The 23,381-nt window shown below is 54.7% G+C and overlaps 6 protein-coding genes across 6 annotated transcripts; 4 read left to right on the top strand and 2 right to left on the bottom strand.

Moving 5' to 3' along the window:
- Positions 1-672: 672 nt before the first annotated feature.
- Positions 673-1,367, bottom strand: MYCGRDRAFT_98025 (uncharacterized protein; the record flags this gene model as incomplete). The annotated part of the gene is made up of 2 exons (XM_003846875.1): positions 673-727; positions 805-1,367. The coding sequence occupies 2 exons, from the start codon at positions 1,365-1,367 to the stop codon at positions 673-675; spliced, it is 618 nt and encodes a 205-aa protein (XP_003846923.1).
- A 7,181-nt stretch (positions 1,368-8,548) lies between these two features.
- On the top strand, positions 8,549-10,438 carry MYCGRDRAFT_98024 (uncharacterized protein; the record flags this gene model as incomplete). The annotated part of the gene is made up of 1 exon (XM_003846923.1): positions 8,549-10,438. One exon carries the CDS (start codon positions 8,549-8,551, stop codon positions 10,436-10,438), a length of 1,890 nt encoding a protein of 629 aa, XP_003846971.1.
- Positions 10,439-12,541: 2,103 nt separating this feature from the next.
- On the top strand, positions 12,542-13,138 carry MYCGRDRAFT_106700 (uncharacterized protein; the record flags this gene model as incomplete). The annotated part of the gene is made up of 1 exon (XM_003846924.1): positions 12,542-13,138. The coding sequence occupies one exon, from the start codon at positions 12,565-12,567 to the stop codon at positions 12,982-12,984; it is 420 nt and encodes a 139-aa protein (XP_003846972.1).
- Positions 13,139-13,798: 660 nt separating this feature from the next.
- MYCGRDRAFT_98022 (uncharacterized protein) lies at positions 13,799-14,209 on the top strand (the record flags this gene model as incomplete). Its single annotated transcript, XM_003846925.1, has 1 exon — positions 13,799-14,209. The coding sequence occupies one exon, from the start codon at positions 13,799-13,801 to the stop codon at positions 14,207-14,209; it is 411 nt and encodes a 136-aa protein (XP_003846973.1).
- Positions 14,210-16,576: 2,367 nt separating this feature from the next.
- Positions 16,577-17,558, top strand: MYCGRDRAFT_98021 (uncharacterized protein; the record flags this gene model as incomplete). Its single annotated transcript, XM_003846926.1, has 3 exons — positions 16,577-16,610; positions 16,982-17,141; positions 17,210-17,558. 3 exons carry the CDS (start codon positions 16,577-16,579, stop codon positions 17,556-17,558), a joined length of 543 nt encoding a protein of 180 aa, XP_003846974.1.
- Positions 17,559-21,787: 4,229 nt separating this feature from the next.
- Positions 21,788-22,237, bottom strand: MYCGRDRAFT_98020 (uncharacterized protein; the record flags this gene model as incomplete). The annotated part of the gene is made up of 1 exon (XM_003846874.1): positions 21,788-22,237. One exon carries the CDS (start codon positions 22,235-22,237, stop codon positions 21,788-21,790), a length of 450 nt encoding a protein of 149 aa, XP_003846922.1.
- Positions 22,238-23,381: the final 1,144 nt, after the last annotated feature.

The following is a 23,381-nucleotide window of genomic DNA, read 5'->3' as shown; positions in this document are numbered from 1 at the left end:
CGTTTCTCTCCCTAGTCTTGCGATCCTCTTGATCGCCAAGCGCTCTCCGCTCTCCGCTCAGCAGCTCGAGTCCAGCTGTTTCATTTGATCCTCCCATACTTCTCATTGATGTGATCACTCCGTCTATTCATTTGACGATCGGTCAAGAATCGACTGCGCGCGCTGTCAGACTCCTGAGCTCCACTCCCGTCGCTGCCTCGCCGGAAATATTAGAAAGATTCGGCGCATTCCTGCTCGACGAAAACATCGTCTTCGGCGGTCCGAGGGAGTCATGGTCTTAGAGGTGGGTGGACTGAATGCGGAGTGGGTGTAGTTGGGTTCTGGTCGAGGCTAAAAGGATCGGGGTATGCTGTGGACTGGTCCTGAGAGAAGTTCGGCTGCTGGATGTTGCTGGAACCGAAATCGTTGTTGCTGCGGGATGAAGGCGAATTGACCGCCGGGCGATCCGCGTGAAGTGCCGAAGCCACCACGACTGCCGTGATACAAGCTATTCACCGCCAAGGCGGTGATGATCGGCTCCTCAACGCAAAGCCCCATGTCAACGAGAAAACTGATCATTGTATTGGTGTTCTATCAGGGATATCATCCATCACGCTCATCTAGTTGACAATGTGATGCTTGAATGCAGTCCCCAGACACAACCGTCGAATTGTCGCCAGCCTGTGCCTGTGTTCAGCTCTTTCTGCCATACTTCCCGTTGTTGTACTGCATCACGAACATCTGAAGCCTTCATCACACCAGCAAGTTGAAGCCGACGCCTCTTGTCGAGTCTGCGATCCAGTCGTTGTTGGAATCCACGAGGACCAAGCCGGAGTGGCGCAGACCCTCTTCGATGAGGTGCAAATTGAGTGTGGCAAGAGCGATTCGAGCTCCGCATTCGGCATGAAGCGAAGCATGAGATCTTTCAGGAAACATTGTTCGTGAATCGCAGTATCGGTGTTGTTCCCGCGATTGTCTTCCAGCTTGTTCACGATAGAACCAATGTGTTGAGCTTCGATGCTCGTGGACTGATCGTGATTGGGCACCGGAGTGTCGGCATTGTCTCCGCAATTGTCCTCCAACTGGAACTGTGTGGTTATGTGATCTTCTTCGCATCGACGATCCGCGTCCTCAATCGCTAGCCACGGCGCATTGGACGTCGGCGTCTGGTTGGCGAGAATCATCAGACACAAGCAGCCACAGCGAGCGTGAACGCCGCGGAAGCCATCCAAATGCATAGATCGTGTCCAGCAGGCTTCTTTCCTGTGTTCCTTGTCGTGGTCTTTCTCGTGCTCCTTCTCGTGTTCGCCGTTCCTGGTGGTCGGCTGAATCCGAACGACGATGCTGTGTAGGTTGACGATCTGCGTGACGGGCCGCTCCTGGATCATGTGGTTGGTTCTGAAGGTAGGTTGTTTGGTGTAGCTTCACGTCATCGTCTTCACTGTCGTCGGAGAATCCATTGCTGCCATGGTGGATAGTAGGAAGTCGGTGTATTTGAGCAAGCGAACCTACGTCGGAGGTCAGCTTCATGGCCTTGCATTGCTGGCGAAGATTCAGAGTTCTATGGCGGATGCGAAAGTGTGGTGTCGGTGGAAGGCGCATTGTTGTGCGCAAGCGTCGTCAATGTACGAACGGCGCCGGGTGAGATGTTGGCGAGGGTGAGGTGTTGGCGAGGGTGAGATGTTCGCGAGGGTGAGATGTTCGCGAGGGTGAGATGTCGTCAGGGTGAGATGTCGTGAGGGTGAGATGTCGTGAGGGTGAGATGTCGTGAGGGTGAGATGTCGCGAGGGTGAGATGTCGTCAAGTCCAAGATTACGATTACATCTCAGCCAGGCCAGTCACACATTCCTCGGCGCCGAGTCGACCATTGATCTCAGACAACCACCCCAGGCTCCGCAATGCTCAGCAGATATTCTTCGCACTCGAACGCGCGTTGCATGGGCAGAAGATTGGCCTTGCACGCAGCCGCAGACACGCCGTCTTACCTCCCTCACCGCCGGTATGGCATCACCGCCGCCCTCTGACACAAAAGGTCCGTACTGCTCGCCAATTGGAATGCGTCGGCCTCCACCACCTCCTCTCTTAGACTGCCGACAGCCTCCAGCACCACCAATCAATACGCCAGTCAGTGCCCATTGCCTCACGTCTGCGCTTGCTCCCAGCTTCTGCTGGCTCCGTCCGCCTTTCACTACAGCTACCTTCTCAACACGAGCGATTCGACCCAATCCATCCCGATTTTCAAAAGTTCCGATGACATTCGTAGCCCTTGTGAAGTCTTAGCTATCCCACCCGCTCACGGGCCGATTACGAGTGGCGGGAAAGCCCAAGGCCTTGACACGAGCAGGTCTTCAAAGTGATGGCGAAGCAGACCAAGCAACCAGGCACATAAATCGGCCCTTCAGATGCCATCTCAAGCCTGGCCATCTCGAAACTCGGCTGGCTGGCCGAGTGAAGCATTGAAGTCGACCTCGACCAGCGCATTGGGCTTGCCTCTGTCGGACGACTCTCCCTTCTCACAAGCCGACGACCTCGCTGAGATGGTAGTGTCTCAAGCACCGATGCAACGTCCGACCTTAACTCCCTCAACCATGATACCAGACCCTGATCGACGATTTGACCAAGTGACAACATCTATAGCCACTGCGGCGTTGGCGACAAACAAGAAGATCCCCACTGGCTCAGCAGCACCTCATTCGGCCGCAATTTGAGCATCTGGGAAATGGAACAGAAGGATTCGGGTGAGAGCTTCAGCCTTTTTGCGTTGAGCTCTGTGAGAAGCAAGAGGGTGGATGAACTTGGGAGGGCGGTAAAAGTAGGACAAGGGCAGGAGCCAAGAAGGTTTCGACGTGCAATGCGGGGGAGTATCATTGAGGAACAATGAGGGAAGAGGAAGGGCAAGCGCGTGGACACTCTACGCAAAAGGGCATGTGGAGGACGTGTGAAAGGGTCAGAGGACGCTCGATTACAGACGAAGAAGAGCCAGCGTTGATATGATACCCGAAAAGACGTATGTCGTTCCACGACAATGGCGGTTCACAGACAGTTACGAGTGTCTCCAATAATTCTTCCCTCTTCCCAACTCCAGACACGAGGGCTCAAATCAGCGTGCAAACTTCACGTCACCATCTGAAAGGAGAATACAGTCCATCGAGTCACGCAACCAAGTCACTGGTCATTAAAGATGGAGCCGTGACTCCAAGAATTGAGCTTGAGAAACGTGGCTGCTGTTAGGCTTCTACCGATAACTAGATCCTCCATCGATCACAAGCCGCATCGCTGGCTGAAAAGCCTCCCAGCGAGCCTCTCTGGAGCTCGCCTGACCAATGGAGAGGGACTCCAGTACATGTCGACGTTCTTGTTGGTAAAGACAAATATCGACGTATGCCAACGCCGGTTGTGATCTGACCGACTAACTAACTCTCGCACGAATTGTGCAAGAAGGTCGTCTATACCGTGAACAACCGCAATTATTCTCATCCTTGCCGGTACATTCAAACGAACCGAGTTCATGGTTGTTCGCCTCGTCAAGAACATATACACAGTGATGTGTTTATAGTCGTTTACCAGCGTTATTCAATACCCGGAACAGCTGACGCTCGATGGCAGCCTGCCCCGCCGCCGATGGCGAAGACGAAGACGGTGAGCACGTTCTTGCAGAGGGCGTGCATCTCCACCATCCTCGTCTCCTCCCTCTTCGCGGTGTCGGCTCCATCGGCCAGCTCAATCTTGCAGTACTCCCCCCCCAACCTTCTTCGTCAACGCCTTCATTCCCTCACGCTCTCCTCCACCACCCTTCTTCCCCGGATTTTTCCGAATGGGATTGTCCTCAACTCGAAACGCCGTCCCACGCACCTCATGCTCAGCCTTGGGATGCTGGGCATATTTCAGCTTCTCGAGCAGGCCGAAAAGGAAAGGAGCGTCGAGTATATGGTACCCGTCGAGATGGTGTTTCATGGAGAAAGCGTTGGTTTCATCCACTTTATGGTTCGACTTCAAAGTCACGATGTTGTCCGAGGAAGATGCCTCAACCGACGAACTCGCCCGTCGCCCATGACGGAGGTTGAGTTTGCATAGTTGGAGGCTGTTGAGCATACAGACCCGAGTCTTAAGCTGGAATGGCGGGAGGCTGTCGAGGCTGCAGAGATGGCCGTTGTTGTATCTTGATGCTGCACAGCTTCTCGCAATTGCTTCTCTAGAAGACGCTTCTTCATCCCCAATTCTATTAGGGTATGTGGAGACGACTGCGCTAGCTTGACCGATGGACTGCGTAGAGATCGGTGGACTACGCGGAGATCGCCAGATCGGACTGCAACGCAGACACGACAGGGGATACCCGATGACAGTAGAAGGCTACTGATGGTCGTACGATGGGGTTAGCCAAGTTCGTTGGAGCCCTCACCGCCGAATAGGAAGACTTGGGCCAATCCCAACAACGGACCGATTACTGATAGTAGGTAGAGTAAGTAACAGCGAAGTGCAAGAAATGGAAGAGGCCCGACGACCAGACCTGGCTGACACGACTGCTTGAGGTGTCTGAGTGGGTGGTGTGTGCAAATCGGGTAGAACTTAAATGCGTCACACCAGGCAGGTGCCGGTACACTCAGGATTGATGCGAACGATCCGCACAAATGTCGACCACCAGTCACAGGCCAACAACGGACGATGTACTGGACCAAGGTTCATCCCGTAGAAGATCGTGCGCAGGAGATTTCCAGATACGCAGTCCTTGCAGAAAGCGGCTGCTACCGATGGCTCTCTTCTCTTCCAGAAAAGCGACTCTTCCATCCGTCATGACCACATGATCCCATGATACCCAAGCACCGACGACGCCCGACAGAGACGCCCGAGGCGGATTGGACCAATCTGCGAGATGCTGCCCTCGACGGCATCCATGGACGAGGGAAGATGCCCACGGCGCCGACACCTCCGCGATACTTAGTGCGATAATTCGTAAGTCGGGCACTCCAAAAGAGCGATGGCGTCCTGATGGACTGATAGAGCTCTCCATCAGGACGGAGAGAATGCCAACCCTTCGTCTGAGTTTCTCTTCCAAACGAGAAACCCTGGCAGTGCCGAGAAGCTAAGACTGTATGCTATGCCACTCGGCCAATGCGATGCAGTGACATGGATGAGTGATAATGCGTTATGATCTGATACTGCTTGGTAATGTCCGATAAACTGACGTGCTGATAGGTTGAGCGGAAATGCCAGTGGAGCCCTGCGGTGGCGGAGCGGAAATGACCGTGTTAATGGGATTTGTCCGGACGTCACATCCCGAGTGCAGTTTCGGCAAAGTTGATAATGTCACTCTCAGCGCTTCTCCAGATCAGCTAGCAAGCGTGACGGATACAGCATTCGTAGTGCTAGTAGAGGCCTCGTATCGGCAGGAGCGAGGCAGCTCTTGCGTAGTGTGAAGTGAAGCAGTTCGTCGGCGTGATAGTGGCCTTGCAACTTCTGGCCGGAGATGGCGGATGCGTAAGGATCTTCGTGGCGGCTGCTTGGATTTCTAACGAATGTGATCGTTCTTAATCAGCACAAGATCCAGCGCGCTGGACTGTGGCCTCCAGCGCTTGAAACGCTGCTGCTGAACCTGTTTCAAGTGGTGGTCAGCTCAGCGCACAGCAGCTGGAAAGTGCTGGCGGTCAGCCATTAGTTCATTCAGACTGTCGAACCATCCAGAATGTCGAACCATCCAGAGTGTCGAATTATCCTCACTGAACGAGTCCGCCGGGCAGGATTGGTAGGAGAGTCCAACGCATCTGCTTTGGTGCCCCTCTCCCAAGCAAGCTCTACTATGTCCATGTTTCACGGATCTCATATCCCCATTCCGCAATCCACTGCTTCCTGTATATCCTCATCCTCCCTCCTGTCCTTGTCCTTCTCCTTCTCTAGGATCTGACCTTTTCTCTCTCTCTCTTTCCCTCGGGCCCCCTGGACCGCCCAGTGGATCGATCCCAACTTCGAGCTGGGCTTCGTCGTCGGTCAGAGCACCCCCGTGCGTCCCAAGGATGCCAAGTAATTTCCTGTGAAAGAGCCCGATGTACGTGTGTGACAACCTGCAGGAGCCATGCTCGAGGCCGCGGCCAATCAACTTGTTAGCAAGAATGGGCCCCAAAGGCTCCCAGGAACTGGAGACGAGCGTCATCTCTTCTGAACAGTCGACTGCGACCGCAGCACTCGTCGCCAAGAGTCTCGGGAGTGGGAAATTTGGTGCCGACTCGTAGAGCACCGAGATTGAGCGTTTCAAGCAGAGCCAAACTGCAGGCGTAGAGTTGCCAGAAAGAGGCACACACCCACCACGAGGGAGAAGCAACACAAAATGAATTCGCGACGATCATCGTTCGATCAAGGCCGAAACTCGAGAGCCGTTCGACGAACAGCCCATCACCCTCTCCACCCAGCAGAAGAAGGCTACCCATCCAGCCCGCGTCACCCTAGCCCGCGTTACTCCAGCCCACGCCCCTCCAGCCCGCAGCACTCCAGCCCGCGGTCGTTCGAGGTTTGAAGGTGGAGAGTCTGGTTCAGGAGATCTGAGAGGTATGCCGCGGCTTCTGCTTAGGGTTTTATTGCAATGGCGATGGGCTGGTGTGAGTGCGGCGGAGGCATTTCTTGCAGATGAAATTGGCTTGAAGCTGGCTTCTCGTACTGCTGTTCGCACAGGAGAAGGGTTTGCACGGCAACAATCCTGTCGCTGTCATTGTCCGGACCTGCCGAAGAGGAAACGGCGGCGTTGGCCATGCCGGCCAGAAGGTACTGCTGTGATCAACGGCAAGGGGCTCCGCGATGCTCTCGTCGGGGATTTGCGACGTTGGCAATCTGTCACTGGCGCCGAGTGGGACGCCATATTTTCAGGGTGCTATGGCCATACTTGAAGTTGCTTATGATTGTTAGAACCCACGGTGGTGGGGTAGATGGGAGGGCAAATGTACTGAATCCAGCACGCGGTCGGCATTGACTGTTGTTTGTGAATTTCGAGCTATCGTCGCGTACATCTTAGATCATATGTCGTTGCACGGGTGAGCTCGCAGGTCTGCGACCGCGATGCTCCATTGAGAAACACTATCTCAGGCGGCTTGCAACATTGCAAGTCCCAGTACCAAGACAGCTGTCGACGGGCGAACTGACCAACGTGCAACCGGCGCTAACAACTCGTTCTCCGCCCACTGTCTGAAACTCTCCTCGGCCCAGTCTGCTAAGCACCGCAACGCTTTGATGCATTTGTAGCCCGCCAGAATCGACCTCCTCGATGGCTGTGCGTTGCCGTTCATAGCGGACAGTGGGGTGCGACGAAGTCGACGTGGTGCTTTGTTGGGAGCTGCGGTGTCGTCGGTAGGGATCGACCGGCGGCGCTTGTTGTTGCGCTTGTTGTTGTCGTGGGTGGCCGTGTTCAGTTCTGTAGCCAGGTTTCCACGATGGACGCGGAGGACGCGCTAGGCGAGGTCATAGCCGTGGGGCGATGATCGTGGGAGGAGCTTGGGAATGTGTACAATCTATCTCTTGTACAATAGGATCTTTTGAGAAGACGGGATGATCCGGATCGGAGCTGTCTCCGCTCTTCGCATCCCTTCCCGCTCCCGCTCCCGTTCGGCGGATTGTATGTCCGAATCCGAAAGCAGATCTGAGGAGCATCGACCATTTGCCCCCCAGCTGGCTACTGGCATCTTCCCTGAGCACAGAGTTTCATCGCCGACACGACTTGTTATCAGTCCTCTCGGAGACATTCGCGTTGAACGACGGGATGTGACGAAACTATACGCATGCAATCATCTCTCCACTACGAATTCGGGTTCGCCAAGATTCGCCTCATTCCTCCTCCCCACCGCGAGACAACCACGAACCGCCCGCGCCCGCGCAAGAACTCCTCGCACTCCACCGCCCGCCCCACCGCTTCGTCTCGCGTATTTTCGAGGTCAACGCAGAAAGAGTAGAATGGGTTGCCTTCTCGATGCGACTTCTCGCTACACTAGGTTTCGCTGGGAAAGCTGTCTGGAGAAAAGCTGGTCGAAGGGGAGTTGGACATCCTCTCTTGGACAAGTGGTGAGTCGAAGAAAGACGAGAGTAGTTGGTAGCTGCGGGGGAAGCCGAGGAGGAGAGATACAAGACCGAAGCGAAGGCCAGGAAGAAAGGAGTTGGTCTTGTTGATGTAAGCAAGTTCACGTGAATCGGTTGCAAAAGGGAGACTCCAACGCCTATTAAGAGGCAAGCAAGTGCGCACATGGAGGTCGAGGGTCTCATGGGATGGATAGGATGCGGTGGGAAGCGGTGGGATACGCATCGATATATGCGAGGATTTGACTCCTTTTCGTCGTACCGCAAAACATGGATTATGAACGATTCGCAAATTATGATGAATATGCCCCCTCGCTTCCTCACGACTTTATCCTCCCAACGTTGATCCACTGTCTGCGATATCCTCGACGGTTTGCGCCATTGCCGTGCGACAGTAGTCGTCAGCGTGCCGTTCCGCCGGACCCTCCGCACGCTCTTGTCGACCCGGGCAACGTGGAGTGAGGAAGTAACGCTAGAACAAGGACAACATACAAGGACAACACACCCCATCGAAGCGCGAATGGCAGGACTCCATGTCTCCTTGCATCGCCCATCTTCGAGGCTCGACGAGGTCACTCGCTGCGCTGAGGACGTGAATGGAGGCATCGCCGCCCTGGACAAGTTCCGCAAGCTATGGCTCGAAACCCAAACCGAAGACTCACGAGTCAAGTCTCCGCTCACGCGCGCGCTTTCGGCGAGCACCACCGCACACTTGATCCGTCACTTCAACCAAACCTATCTCGAGAATCACAACGATCGCAACTACCACGCCGCCCTCGCGAACCTCCTCTCGGGCCCTTGGAAAGATGAGCTGCCCAACGTTCTGTGCATTTACGCACTGTTTGGAGCATGTGGCATAACGAGGAGCTTTCTTCAGGGACTTCGTAATTTGTCGAAACTGCAGATACGCGATGACGAGTCTCTGTCATTGGAACGAGCTAAGGAACTACTCGATCGTGCCCGCGAGCAGCGCCTGAGCAAACGTGGCGTGATCAAGAAGACCAGTCATACTCGTGATTGGCGACCGGCAGATTGCACGGTTGCAAGGGCTTGGGCAATCGAGGAGGACCATGCACAGCAGCGCGTCGTGCAGTCGACGAGACGGAACCTGCGGCGTATTACGGCACAGAAAGAGCGTCGGAGCGATGGTCTGGACCATAGGAATGGCAGCGAGAATCGAGAAAAAAGTGACGGAGGAGGAGGAGAAGACCAGCAGTCTGGCAGTGATAGTCAGGATATTGGAGGAGACGACGGTCTACAAGACGAGCGGTCTGACAGCGATAATCCGGAAGGCGGAACGACGGAAGACGGACAACACGCCGAGCAGCAGGACTCTGCAACTCCGTCGAAATCGGCGCCATCGCCTGAGCAAGCTCGCGGAGTTCGATCAAATGTCTTCCTCGACCTACAAGAGGACGACCATATCAGCCTGCAATACGACGACCACGTCGAAACTCCGGACACGACGGCATGTTTGAGTAAGCGATGTGCGCCTGGCGCCCTCACCACTGCGCAGTTCTGGGAGCAACGCCATACCGAATCCCACATGCTGAGGATTGCCCGCGACGTAATCACCACCTTTCGTTTTGCCAGTGATGAGCTCATGATGGATGGTTCCATCGATCTGCTCGAGCGAGCGGCTGCGATGCAGCACAACGCCAAAACTAGGTTCACCACTCTGGTCTCATTCGTACGTCACGTCGGAACTGGGACGCGCTTGTGGTTTGCTGCAGAGGTCGACCTGGCAGGACAGGAAGCTACTTTATACACACTGGCGCCGCCTGAGGCAGATTCTGCGATCCGCGAGCTTATCGAGCATCTTCACCCTGGACTTAAGCTGTCGAAGAATGAGCGCCGAAAGCTTCCTACGATAACCGATACGACCGTCGGTGAAGAGGCCGGGTTTCTTGCCTGTCTCGCTGTAGCCACGAGTATCATAGCCGACCGACAGCCTCCCCCTGCTCTATCTACCCTCTTCTGGACCACTGTTGTCCAGGTATGCCAGACTCCCGTCGCGATCCGTCGCACATCCAAACTCTATAACGACCTTCCTCTCTTTCCCTACGAGCACTCCGGCGAGGGCCACAAGCGCCCACGACTCGACTCCGTATTGGATCCGGATGTGTCGACCGAGCAGGGTTCTTTACGGCAAACGCTCCAAGCCTGTCGACAGAAGAAGATCGAGATGTCTCGGCGAATCAGTCAAATTGAAGCATACGCCGACGAGGTCCGTCATATCCAATCTTGCACCGACGTGACCGAGGTGAGGCCGGCGCCGAATCTGACGCACATAAAGGTGTGGGCGGATATGATGGCGAAAATATGTCTGGACGAACTTACGACCGTGCGGAACGGCCGAAATGTTTACCTCCAAGGCATACGGGACATCCTCCTCGAATCCGACAGCTAGGTGGCATAAGTTGAAGAAAGGAGCACTACGAAGAAAGGATGAGGCCGGCAGTTCACACAGAATCATCACCAGGAAGTAGCTCTATGCAAGTGCTGCAAACAAGTTATTCATGGTCTCTTGAGTATTTGTCTTGTGCTGGAGCGGACCTTTGTTCATACGTAGTACTTTTGTTACAGTCGTAGCAATTACACACCTGAGCAACTCGTCAGCCATATACGCCACAGCTTGAACACCAAGGCGACCTATCTGACCAGCGCGCGTCTTGGCGATCAGTCGCGAGTCTGACCACGAGCCCCACCAACAATACCTCCACTGCCCTTATCGCCATGAACAGTTTCCAGCCTTCTCATTGGCCGACCGTACGACAGCAGATTCATCGTTGTGCGAGTCGTTTGCACAGGCAAGAGGTCTGCGCCGGTGAGGCTCGAATATGCGGCCAAATCGATGGCCAAATCGATGTTGTATACAGCTATATCCTTCAATCCAGCCTGCTGCAATTTCCAGCCTTGCCGTCGAGGAACAGCGTCCGAGCATAAAAGTGCACTCAAGCATTTATACTCTATGCACATAGGAAGGATGAAAATGGGTCAATGGCGGGATACGATAGCCTCGCTGCTTGACACTGCGAATCGTGCTCATGGACTGTGGAGTACTCATCTGGAACACGACTGGCATCGGACGATCATGGGTGATGATGCAGTCTGGAGACTAACACAACGTCCGGCAGTTACATACATTCAAACACCTTGCCGTCCGCCACCTCATTTCCCACCGATGCCGACCATGATCGTGTCCATCACACATCAGCAGATCGCAGCGGGATCCCCATCTTGACCTAGCCCGGACTTTGTGTCAGAGACTCGCAGCTTTGAAGAGACGAATGGATCCCAGATTTTGCACTGCTTGGTGGCACGGGATCCAGCAGGTGTCCAGAAGGTGGCATAGAAGACAACTCAATAGCCGTTGGGAGCCTTTCGGCGCAGCCTTGGGTCGCTAGCGTTGCAGGGGGAGCGGCGTGCTCTTATAGCGGCTGAAGGTTAGCGATACTGGAATTGAAGCTAGCCCGACCGAGGAGCGTCATGATGGACAGCGGCGGGCGGCAACCCGAGTGTGTGTCTCGAGAGCCGGCAACGATAATACTCGCGGTGTTGGTCGAAGTCTGAACGGGGTCCGGGACGAAAAGGTCCATGGCGGTGATAGTGTAAGTAAGGCCGAGTTGGTCGATGAATTGGGAGAACACTGCGAGGAGCTCGAGTTGTCGATTGATATCCGCTGGTGTTGTTGAGCGGACCCGTCTTACGAGGACTCGCCCGAGCTCTCCTCCGATTGATCCGAAATCTCCACATCCATATCGCTATCGCTCTCGGCTGGGCATAGAAGAGAACCACTTACCTTGGTGAGCGAGAAGCCTTCGTCGATGTCGTACCACAGGCCCGGGCCACGATTCTGCTCGACCACAAGGCCCGCAATAGTGTTTAGAGTCTTGTCTATGCAGATCTCGGTGACTTCCTCGCCCTCGGCAAAGGGACAAGCGAGTAGAGTCGAAAGAGTATGGCGGATCAGTATGCAACTCGCGAGACCCGTTCCGAAGCGGGCCGGCTTCGTCGATTTGAGATCACACCTTCAGCGACCAGCTATGTGGCAGTCAAACCACCCGAAGTTGGATTTCACTTCTGGCTTCAGCGACCTTGTTTCATCGTACCTGGAGTCTCAGACCCTGCCGAAAGCGACATCAGCCAATGTGTCATCCGTGCTGGGAGACGACCCACCCCGTGGAGTCGTTAGAACTCGCGTAGGTTGTCAATCGATCGTTCCAACCGGCTGGCTCAAACTCCCTTGCATGGTCTTCTTAGTAGCTGGACGATTCATTCGATCGATTGACCCGAACACATGATGCATGTGTACTTCCGCTGATGCCAAGATGTGCTGACATGAGGCCGCGATGTCGGCTGGAGACGGCTCAGACGGGACGGGAGGGGTGTTTGGTCCGCGGCTGAACCTCGGGATTGGAATCAGGGAGCGTGCACTCCACCGACCGCCGCTATGAAAGTCAAACACGGTTCTTATTTTAACCTCGCCTGACAAGAGAACAGGCGAGCAGTCTCTCACCAGCGACGAAATTTTCGATGAAACGGTACCGCTGTAGGTATTCGCCCTCCCTTCCCTCAGTGGTCGTGGCCAGCAGACACAAAAGCAAGCGTCGCGCGGTACGTGTAACACCTCGCACATTCACACATATCTGTCAGACCGAGCACATGATCCGCGAAGTCAACAACTTCAACGCTCTCCATCTTCAGCTCGACAAGGAGGAAGTACCCTCGATTCATCAGACCATTCTCGACGCCGCCAGAGCGCAGAGGCTTCAGGGTGATGGAGAGAAACTTCGACTCATGACTCCCAAGTCCACTTCCGGAGTTCTGCGAGCACGATGGACAAGAACCGGGAGCAAGAGTCGAGTAGCTGTTGGCGTACAAAACATTTCAGGGAGGTCTTCCCGAGAGATGGGCCATCGCCGCTATGCTACCACACGTCGAAGAGATGTTTGAGATTCCAACGACGTTTCAGGGCGATGATGGCGAGAAAATTCACCAAGGTCAGCCTGAACTCGTTCAACCACCGATGTGTCAACTGGACCATGATCGAACAGGCACGCGATGAGACGGGTGAAGCCGGAGGCTCGGATGTGGACATGCAAGATGCGGTCGGCGAGGAGGACAAGGGTATCCGAACATCGAAACACACCGCCGCCGCCGCCGCCGCCGCCGACTCGTCGCGCCATAACGCCCACATTCTTCACGATCAGACTACCGACGCTTTCGCCCGGCAAAATTATGGCAAGTAATCAGTTCAACCGATGATGGAGGAGGTACCGCCTTGTGTCCTTGCGCCCCCGAGCAGTCGCTAAAGAAGAGGAAGAGGAAGTTTGCGTGCGGGAGGAAAGCGATCGACCCGACCGCGGAGAACTCCTACCACCGCGATGAACAGCAGTCTGATGCACGATCTCAAGGTCGACGAGAACGATGGGAATAGATCACGAGGAAGGGTTTGAAGACGACAGTGCGGGAGTGTGTTGCGGCCGGTCCGTGTCCTGGCTTCCCAGGCCATGCCATTTCCGGCCAGCCGCGTTCCCGGCCATGAATGCCACGAATCAAAGGCAGCGTCAGTCCGGCTGAAGAGCTCTCATTCCCTGCCAGGTCAGCACGGATCGTGCGTCCAGCAGCGCCAACATCTAATCGACTCTTACCTCCTACCGACTTTGCCTCGATTGTTGCAATGAGCATTCCCAACAAAAGAGGAAATAAGAATCAATGAGAAGAGAAAAAAAAAACCAGTTGGACAAGTATAAGACATGTACTCGTAATGCAAGCCATCTACTCCCAGCTTTACGAATACTCTATTCAGGATGCGCACTCGCGACAAAATTATCGTTCCGAGTCGCAATACATTGTCATTCCTTCCATCGGATCCTGCATCTCGACATCCTCGCCGCCGAGGAGGAATCCATCAAGGAGTAAGCCAGATGACACATCCGACCCCATCGTCTCGTCCATGCTCGCCATCGGGCTCATCTCTTCCGTGAGCTTTGCAAAATCGTGGTCGAGCCTCGCAGTCTCCTCAGGCATTGCCGAGGGCGGCAGTGGCAGCCAACTTAGCAGTGGTAGATGGAGAGGCGTCAAAATCTCCCAGCTGTACTCAGCGCCGGGCGGAACGCTCAGGGTCAGCGAGAAGGAGGAAGTACGGCTCGAGGAGTTGATGTTGGACAAGACGTGAGCCACTTAACGGCAGTGGTCCAGCATGGCGGCTTGAACCTGCTTGAGGTCGAGACATCATGTCGTCGTGTCTTGATGTTTGTGGAGTCGATGAAATTGGATGTTGTGAGGTGAAGTTGATGAAGTTGATGACGTTGATGAGGCTGATGAGGTTGAAAGAGTGAGAGAGTGACAAGTCAAAGTACTGCGACACTTCCCATTGCTGCCAAAGGTCGAAGGCGGCTCACCACGTGACCATCACCTCAGGCTGCTGCTACGATTTCTTCCTCATCTCAACACTTCCACCACGATTACGACACCACCACCAACGGCGCAATGCCGGTTTGTACCTTATCCATATTCATGGCTTTCTTTTGGAACTTGCTTTGGACATCTGTGAAGATGAAGCTGGCTTCATGAGCTGAGCAGCGCTTTCAAGTGCCTTCGAGGCCAGGCCAGTCACTCAATGTACAATCTATGACTGTCCCATCTCTCGAGTCGGAGAACTTGGACATTTCTTCCCGGCCACTCAAGTCACGGTCGTGCAAGACATGCAAGATCGTGTTCACGGTGCGGAACAAGCGTTCGCGGACTGTCCCGACAGACCAAAAGGTGCTAGGCAGCAACCCGAAGGGTAAGGTGAAGCCAGAGATGCGACCGCTCTACCTACCAGAGCAGGCCAACCAGAAGGCTAGAATTAGCAAGCCGAGAATAGCCGCGAGCGACGCTGTACCTTCCGCAGCACTGACATCAAAAGCCTCGCCGGAAGAGGAGCAGACTCGCCATTCGCACCCGCCAGCGGTGGAAATTACCCCGGCCGCTGGCGGTCAGGCCATCCCGGAATCATCTCGACCAGCTCAGATACGCCGGCCAAAGGTGGATGCTGACGCCCAGCTCGAAGTGCTTGCTTGATTCAACGGCAAAACCGCTTCCTGCCATGGCCTGGTTTCGCGTAGCGGCAATTCTATTTGATCAGCTCATCCCCAGACGCTGCTCACACGAAGGCCACGCCCACAGGATCGACAGGACGGCATAAGACCCAGCCCCAACTCTCGACCGTCCTAACACCGGCTGGCCCGAGCGAAGGCTCGGGACAAGGTGATATTCGTCGTCAATCCCAGCAAGGTGGCCGCAGAAACGCAGAAGCGGGGATCCGAATCTACCGCAGCAGCGCGAGACGCGGGTTCGGCGAGCACTTGGAAGGGCAAGGAACTCCAGCACGCATGACCGGCCACAGCTAGAATTTCACCCTGACGGCGAACTGACCAGCGGTTCACCTCAGCGAACGCATCCCATCCGACCAAATCCGCCGGCAAAGCCCCCAAAAGCCAGCCGATGTCCAGATCCACCACAGCAGGTGTCCCCCAAACTGTCAAAACTGCTGGTCAAACCACCCGTCCATCGCCGACCTGGCTTCCTAAAGCCGTAAAGCGAAGGCAAGCGTCCATCGCCGCAAGTCTCTGCGAATACCACCGCAACTACGAGAACCCCGGCTGTACCAGCGGCATCAGCGACAGAGAAAGCCGTGAGGACTTCCACCCAAAAGGCAAGCCACCTGCCCTCACCTGCGAAAGCAGCTGACGACACGCCCGCCAAACGCACCAGCAAAACGACAGCATCGGCAACAAGCAGGCGGAGTTGTAAGAGCAGCCTTCATAACCCAGATTCGCCAAGGGACCCGCGAATATCTCAAAAAAGTACGACTTATCGCAGAGCCGGCAACTGCAAATCCACCGTTGCCAGCCACCCCTCGAGTTTTAACTCAATCGCAAGTTCTCTCTCTCTCCGCGAAGACCTCAGTGACCACTGCCACTGAGGACAAGGTCTACTACCCTACCCTTTCGAAACGTGAGCTCCAGCTCCCTCACTTCATATCACTACTCGAAATCCTTCAGAAGATCACGGATCAGCATTTACGTGTGAGCTCCGCCACCGCGCACATTTCCATACTGAAAACCTTCGCTTTTCCGCGTGAAGAGGCCAACTGTAATGACGTCTACAATGTGGGACTGTCGTCGAAGCGGATGGTCTCACAATTGAATGAGGAATGGTATTGTTGGGAAGGATCAACGGTGGACAACAGAGTCGCTAAAGATGTAACTCAAGTAACGAGAGTCCGAGATATGATCAAGCCGCCGATCCAATGGAAGAAGTGACTTTACGCGGCCCGGTCATCGGGTCGTTCGCGTATAGTCGAAGATCAGAGCCGACCAACGTTCGCGTAGTCATAGCACAGGGCCTGTCGTTGTTGTGGGAGCAGAGTTACTGATGGAGGATCGACTCGGTGTCGGCATAATTGGCATGAACCGAATTTGAACATCGCAGTCGTGCGCCTTGATCAGGCACGTCGAGTTTCGAGATCGAGACACAGTGACGCGAGGGCATGGAGATGACGGCATTGGAGCCTGGTGATGGCGGCGACTGTACGAGCGAAGACTGCCGCAGAGGAGAGGAGATGTGGTATTGGATTCGCCGCATTGTCCTTTTAGACCACATTCATGGCTGCACATTACTCAACATGTTGTCTAAAGTTGACCACACTCCGAAGCCCGACTGCCTCGATACATCCCCTCACCATCCACGCCCTCGCGATCCACACCCGGCGGAATGAGCTCCAAGGCGCGAGGCGGCAGGGCAGGCCTCCTATGCAGCGATCGAGCGGGTGAAAGCGGGTGAAGGCGGAGCTGCGATCGAAATTGGCGGAACTCAGCGGCATGTTCGAAGAGCAAAGAACATCACTTCCGAGCGAGAATGGATACTCAGCCCGAGTCACCAGGATTACCATGAACGACAGCCTCTGGACGAACTTGTGCGCGAGAGAGAGATGCCCATCATCGCCGAGCAGAAGACCTGACAGACATTGGACAACGAGGGTATACGTGCGATCAGACTGTCGGACCAAAGCGCGATACGAAACCTCCGACGCCATCGCACCGCGCCATCACTGCTCCCAAGTAAGTCCAATGAAATGACCGACCGGTACCCTCACCGAATCGCCGTGGCACAACACTTCGCTCCCAAGCCGCCGAAGACGAAAACATGACACCTACCAACCACGAGCAGATCCCGACTGGCGCAAGCGATTCGCGAGGCAGGATGGGTGGATGGATAACAAGGAGATACCATCGGAAATAAAGAGAGCTGCTGAGGCCACGGCTTTGCAAACGCCTCGAAGGGATGGGCAAGCCAAAGACCATGCATACTCTGGGACACTGGTGCAATCGAAGTTGGACAGCCAGACGAATGCCAAAAGAGCTCTCGAAGGGTCTCTCGCGTCATACAAGACACGAATCCAGGAGCTTACCGAGGAGAACCGCGAACCTGCTTCTCAGAAGAGTGTGATTGTGAGCGACCTCAAGAGCGAGAAGTAGTCGATTGAGATGGGAATAACAAGAGGGAATAGCGAATCGAGAGGGGGTGCGAAATGTTATCCGATCGCTGTACAACGGAGATGGAAGAAGCACCTCCCGATCAGTGGAATGAGACGCATTTCGCTCCCGGCGGAGATGATGGTCGAGGACGATGGGTCTGCCAAACGGCTCAAGAAGGTCGCGTTCGATGTGCCAGTCACCTCCTCTGACTCTGCCACGCCTTCCACAGATCCAGCGGAGTCTGTGTTGACAAGTGAGGATGTTCGCTAAATTCTCAACGGCAAGGTATGTTGGGCAGAGTGGTATTGATGGATAGTAATGGAGACCTCACGAATACCGCCAAGGACCCTCGTCTGCAGATAGGCATGCGGAATATTGAGAGTGTGACCAGATGTTTCAGTCTCCTCCGCCATCAACAATCAAACACCTGCAGAACCCTTGGAAGAAGGATCCCGCGAGATTATCGGGCTTCGAGGCTGCAGAAAGGCAAAGATGGTCTCAAACTGGCTGTTGCAAGACACGGCAAGCTCTGTGTTCTCGCACCGCACACTTGTATCTGAAGCTCAGAAGGGCATCTATACCCAAGCAGCACCAGAGAATGGAAAATCAATGGCAGTTTCAAGAGATGTTCTGTTTTACAAACTCGAGTATCCTACGCAACATTTCAAGATCGACGCCATGGTCGAGCAAGGCCAGGACGCACCAGCCCGCTTCACCCCTCAACGGACGTCCCAGCTCCCTTTTCTCTTTCTGCGCATACTGAGTCGCCTCACTCTTCTCCTGCCGACCAACTCAGCCTTTCCTTCCCACGTCCGTGATGTCGATCATCATGAATCCTGACTTTTTTCCACCTAGAAGCTGCGAGTAGAGCCAAACCTCCGCAACCAGATGCAAAGCCCGGTTCCTTCGTCAGTTCAGCGCTGCTCAGCGATTCATCGGGCAATCGCAGTTCCGGGAACTTCCACTTCCAGCTCAAGTATAAAATCTGCTCACCCAACGACCTCAGTCCGCTAACAGTCTTCAAGGTCCTAGGGTACATGGAAAGTTCACTCAACCGCATCGCAGGCAGCGCCACGCACCGCATCGCTAAGACGTGCAACAATCGCTCCAAGAGCACCAACGTCGGCCATGTCGCCGGTGCAGTGGCCGACACGAAACTCCTCAACACAACGTTGATAACGGTGAAAAAAGTCTTGTTGGGCCTACCGATGCCGTACCGGCCATTGTGAAGTGTGTGGAGGAAGTCCGCCTTTAAGCAAGGCAAACCCGTCGGTGTGAAAAAGGGTAATATGAGCGGGGTGTCATCCCCGCATCTGTTTGTCGACGCCGCTGCTGCTGCTGCTGGTTAATTTGTGGAAAGAATGTCCTCTCTCCCCGTCAGTTCTTCGATGTCGCGAGTCTTATCGTCGTTGGACGCATCTAGCTGGCTCCAATTCGTCTGCAGTTTCTGGTTACGGATTTTGACGTCGGCGAGGTGATCAAGCAGGCCTTAAATCTGCGTCGAGCTTCAAGAACAATGCCGACCAAGACGACGTCTTGCAAGTTCGCAGCCCTGGACTACTCAATGCTGCCGCGCGAAAGGTCCAAGTTGAACGCTACCCTTCCTGGATCAACACCCGCAGTGCACGCAAACACAAGCCGCCGAGTTCTCAGGTCGTGATCAGCCGGAATGAAAGAGGCAGAAAGTTCCTAGATGGAGAACAAGGAGCCTTGGAAAGTGTTTACGGACGGGCGTGGGTAATAGTCGGAGTTGAACTTGGGCGGAGAGGACATGAAGCCGAACACGAAGGGCACTTTAAGGGAGAACCGGAAGATCAGAGCTGAGAAATTATATAGGACAGGTGATTCGTGGATGGAATTGGCACCGTAGAGGCCCATAACGAAGAGGATATCGGAGAGGAGGACCTGAGAGAGGAGGACATGGCAGAGGAGGACATAGGAGAGGAGGACCATGACGAAGAGGACATGGGAGATGACAACGAGGAGCCGGACACGAGAGAAGATAAGCGCGAGGAAAATCGTCAACCTGTGAAGAGTCTTCGGTCAAGGCAAGCCGCGGGTGAGTTGATGCGTCGAGTCGAGCCAAGCCGAGCGTCTTGAATATATGGCAAAATCGCGGTCTGCGGCGGACAGGACACGTCACAAGCATTTGCAGCACTCTTCCAGCATTGAATACAGGACCTCGCCTCCATCTCACATCTTTGATGCTCGCCGCAAAGTCACACGAAACCAAGCCACGGAAGGCTGGTCCAGTGAGGCCAGGTGGGAAGGCCACACCGAGGGCCAAATCTATACTCATTCCACACCGAGCCTGGCTCCTTTCGCCGTGATGAAGATGTCAGACGGAGACTTGTCGTTGGTCCGAAGGAAAATCCTCCCATGGACATTGTCCAGGACCAAGCATTCGGAACTCGGTACTTCCGATGCTAGAGCTTGACATGACAGTCTGGCGTGGTTGCAGGCGGTACAGCCGGTGGTTAAAAAGACGGGATGCCATCTGTAGCAGACCTGTAGAGACTCTGGCTGGGTGGCGAGCTTTGATAAAACGAGTCCGCTGCTGGCAGCCCAGCTGGAGGAACTGCAATCGAAAGCTGCAAGCAGTGAGGTCAACTCAAGTTGTGTGGGAGAAGAGTACTGGAAGCACCTGGGTGATAACTTCCGACCCTTCGTGGTGAGTGAAGTGAAGTGAAGGTCCGTGTTTCTCCATAGCACAAGAAGAACTGCCTTTGCATAAGCATATGCCGCAGCAGGCTGCTCGAGGAACATTGGACACCAAGCAAGCGCCGCAGAAGACTGCTACCAATCACTGCGTTCAAGCAGAAGCTTGCAGCCGCGCATAGGAAGAATCCAACACCATAAACGCGTCTCGATGGCACCTCATTGCCGACCCCGAAGTCCCAGACTCCGGTTCGAGAAGCCCGTTCGGGAACAGCAAGTCGACCGGCCGGGAACCCTCAGAAGCCGAAACGAAAACGCAAGCGCAACGCCTAAGATCCTTCATCACCACCATCAATGCCTCCGCCGCCGAAGAATAGGAAAGTAGGGAAGACAAAGACCCAGCAAGCAGTCTGAAATCAGTGACCGCGCTTACCAACACCACGGCTCGAGGGACCCACAGCTTGTCGGTCCTGCTCCGGACGGACGATGGCGTGGCGTGGTCGATGGGATCGTTACTGTAGACCTGGCGCTCAACGTGGAGCTCCGACTCGGCCAAGGTAGCTGCTTGTTGGAGCAATGGCTTGCCTCGCGGTAGTGGTGATGATTGTGGGGAGGAGGCCGGATTCTGGGCTTGGGCAGACGATGGTACATTGCTGCTTGAGTACTTCGGAGCCTCCCCGCCGTCAGCCGACGACATCGATGGCGTAGCAGATGGAGGGACGGCGTGGTACGGTGGATGCATGTCGTCCGCGTGGCTGCCAGCGGACTAAATGACGAGGACTTGGGGCAAGTCAGAAGCGGGTGGCGGCGAAGTGGCAATCTCCTCGTTGCTAGAGTCGGCGTTGCCACAGTCGATCGATCCATGGACTTGACACGTACCATCGAAAACCATGATGTTTGGGTACAGGCAGAACAGGTCGCTAATCCCTGTCAATCCCCAAGCGTCAGCGCTTTGCTGTCGGTGTTTGTGCTATGATTGCAGCATGCGAACGACCTCTCGGACTTCCTCTGCCATCTCTCCCAAACACATGAAAATTTCCGTTCACCGAGCCATCTCAACTAACCGGAGATCTATGCCAATCTGGAGCAGGCAGATTTGCAAGAAGATCCGAACGAGCCTCTCTCCTCGGTCTCAACGCCCAGCGACTTCGACAGTCGACAAGACATTTGTTCCGGCTTTCATGCTTGCCAACGACTCATCTTGAAACCAGCTACCACTCGAGCAAAATAGTCTGCTTTGAGCACTCTGCAGGTCTTGCAATGCGACTGACATCGCTATCTTTTACTCGACGCTGAACGCAGGTAGTAATGTTCTTAGAGGAGCTAGCAACCGGCGATAATGCGTCAAGACAGCTACGTTGAGTCAACAGGCCACCCCAGGACTACAGAGCCTTAATGAGGCATAAGAAGTGCCTACAGGAATACTACCACCACCGGTCTCTCTCCACCTACGCCGCCGAGAATTTTGCCCATGGCTGCATATGCTAGAGAGGAGTCCAAACACGAGTGTGGCCGCTCGAGAATCGATGCATCCTGCTGCGCTGTTCGTTGCCGACCGTGGTAGAAAGCTCCTAGACCTTCCGGGGCAATGTTCCTTTTGCACAAGCGGAAGACCTAGACTCTCTGCCTTTGCCGCTTTCTTCCTTCGAGGCTTGGTGGAGATGTGTCCAGCTTCTTCGTCCAAGGCCGCAGTGTTCCGGAGGCACCTCCACACTATCCCCTAGCCGTCTATCTTCACCTCCGCCTCCACCTCCACCTTCGAATAGTTCAGCCGTACGCAAGCGGGACACAAGTTCGGGTCCGGTCTGTTCCTCTATAATGGGATCGACAGAGTCGGAGGAGTTATCATAGGCGGGAGATGGGTCGGCGCCAATGGACTTGGGCCTGATCGGCAATATGGCCGACTTGTATACGATGTACGCTCCTGCCGGGAAGTTGTCTGCACCAGCGTTGGCGTCTGGTAGTCGCTTGCCTCGGGAGTTGTGTATTCTTCGACCTTGTCCGGTCGTGTAGCCGTTCATCTCGTGCTCTAGATCTAGTCGGCTCGTCTAATTGCTTCGCAATGTTCCTAGGGCAGGGCTGAGCACATACAAATATTGTCAATCTTAATATGTGCTTTGCTCTTGCTCCTCTGCCCTCGATTTGACAGCTTTCTTGTTGTCAAGACAACTTCCCTGCCGATGTAGTCGCCACTCTCGCCCTTCACGTGGCGGACTTCAACGCCCAGCTGTTAAAGAGCTTCGTAGAATCACCCTCCCATACCACTACTACCCTCTCTCCCGCCCGCTCGCCGCTCGACTAGCAGCAACAACATTAACAGCAACGGCACCATGGTTCGCGACCGAAGTAAGTTTCCGATCGCCGAACACTTCTACTGCTTGATACTAACGATGTGTTTCTAGTAGCACCAGCCAAATACGCACTCTGTACGATCGATAGCTATCATTTGCTGCCCGCACGCCCTCTGAACTCTATGTTGCGTAGTTCTCCCGCCCCCTCCTCGACCGTGCCGCTCTCCCCCTCGCAGTCCGACTGCGGGAGTCGTCGACCGACGAGAAGAGCGCCGTGAAAAACGCGCTGCCGCAGAAGAGAGGATGCGAGACCAAGTTAGCACAGTCGTTTTGTCTTGTTGTAGATTGTATAGCTAACACTTTAGGACAATCTAGGAGATGTGCGACCTGCAGCTGTTAGGAGAGTTGGAGGCAGCAGGCTCGATCTCGGTACGTCTACTGCATTCTTCGTCGTTGCGTCCGTGCAACTTTCTAACGACTACTCTATAGATGAACCAGAAATAGATCCGCAATGACAGCTTCTCTTCTCTCTTCCCGTACCTCCACGTCTAAGCCGTTGCAGAATCTTTGCGCCGTTGAGGTTCATCTGTATACCCACTGCCCTGCACACTCAAACTCCCTAACCGTCTGTCCACTTTGTCCGAGATCCAAGACGCCGCTAAGGCTGTTGGTCAAGAGAAACACAACTCAGAAATTAACGATCGATCGACAGCGGAGAAGCGCCATCGGTGGGTAAGGATGAGCCCTTCGGCCTGGCGCGCAGTTTCCCTGGGAAATCCTCTTCGTCAAGCTAAGAGGAGACCGTGAGCTCCAAGGCCAACTCCATGTAAGTACATTGCCGAGTGATAGGACGGATGAAGATTGACAGATCTTA

The sequence above is a fragment of the Zymoseptoria tritici genome, chromosome 20, assembly GCF_000219625.1.
Source record: "Zymoseptoria tritici IPO323 chromosome 20, whole genome shotgun sequence".
NCBI classification, from domain to species: Eukaryota; Fungi; Ascomycota; class Dothideomycetes; order Mycosphaerellales; family Mycosphaerellaceae; genus Zymoseptoria; species Zymoseptoria tritici.
The sequence above is the reverse complement of the archived record's forward strand: the minus strand, read 5'-3'. Positions and strand labels throughout refer to the sequence as shown.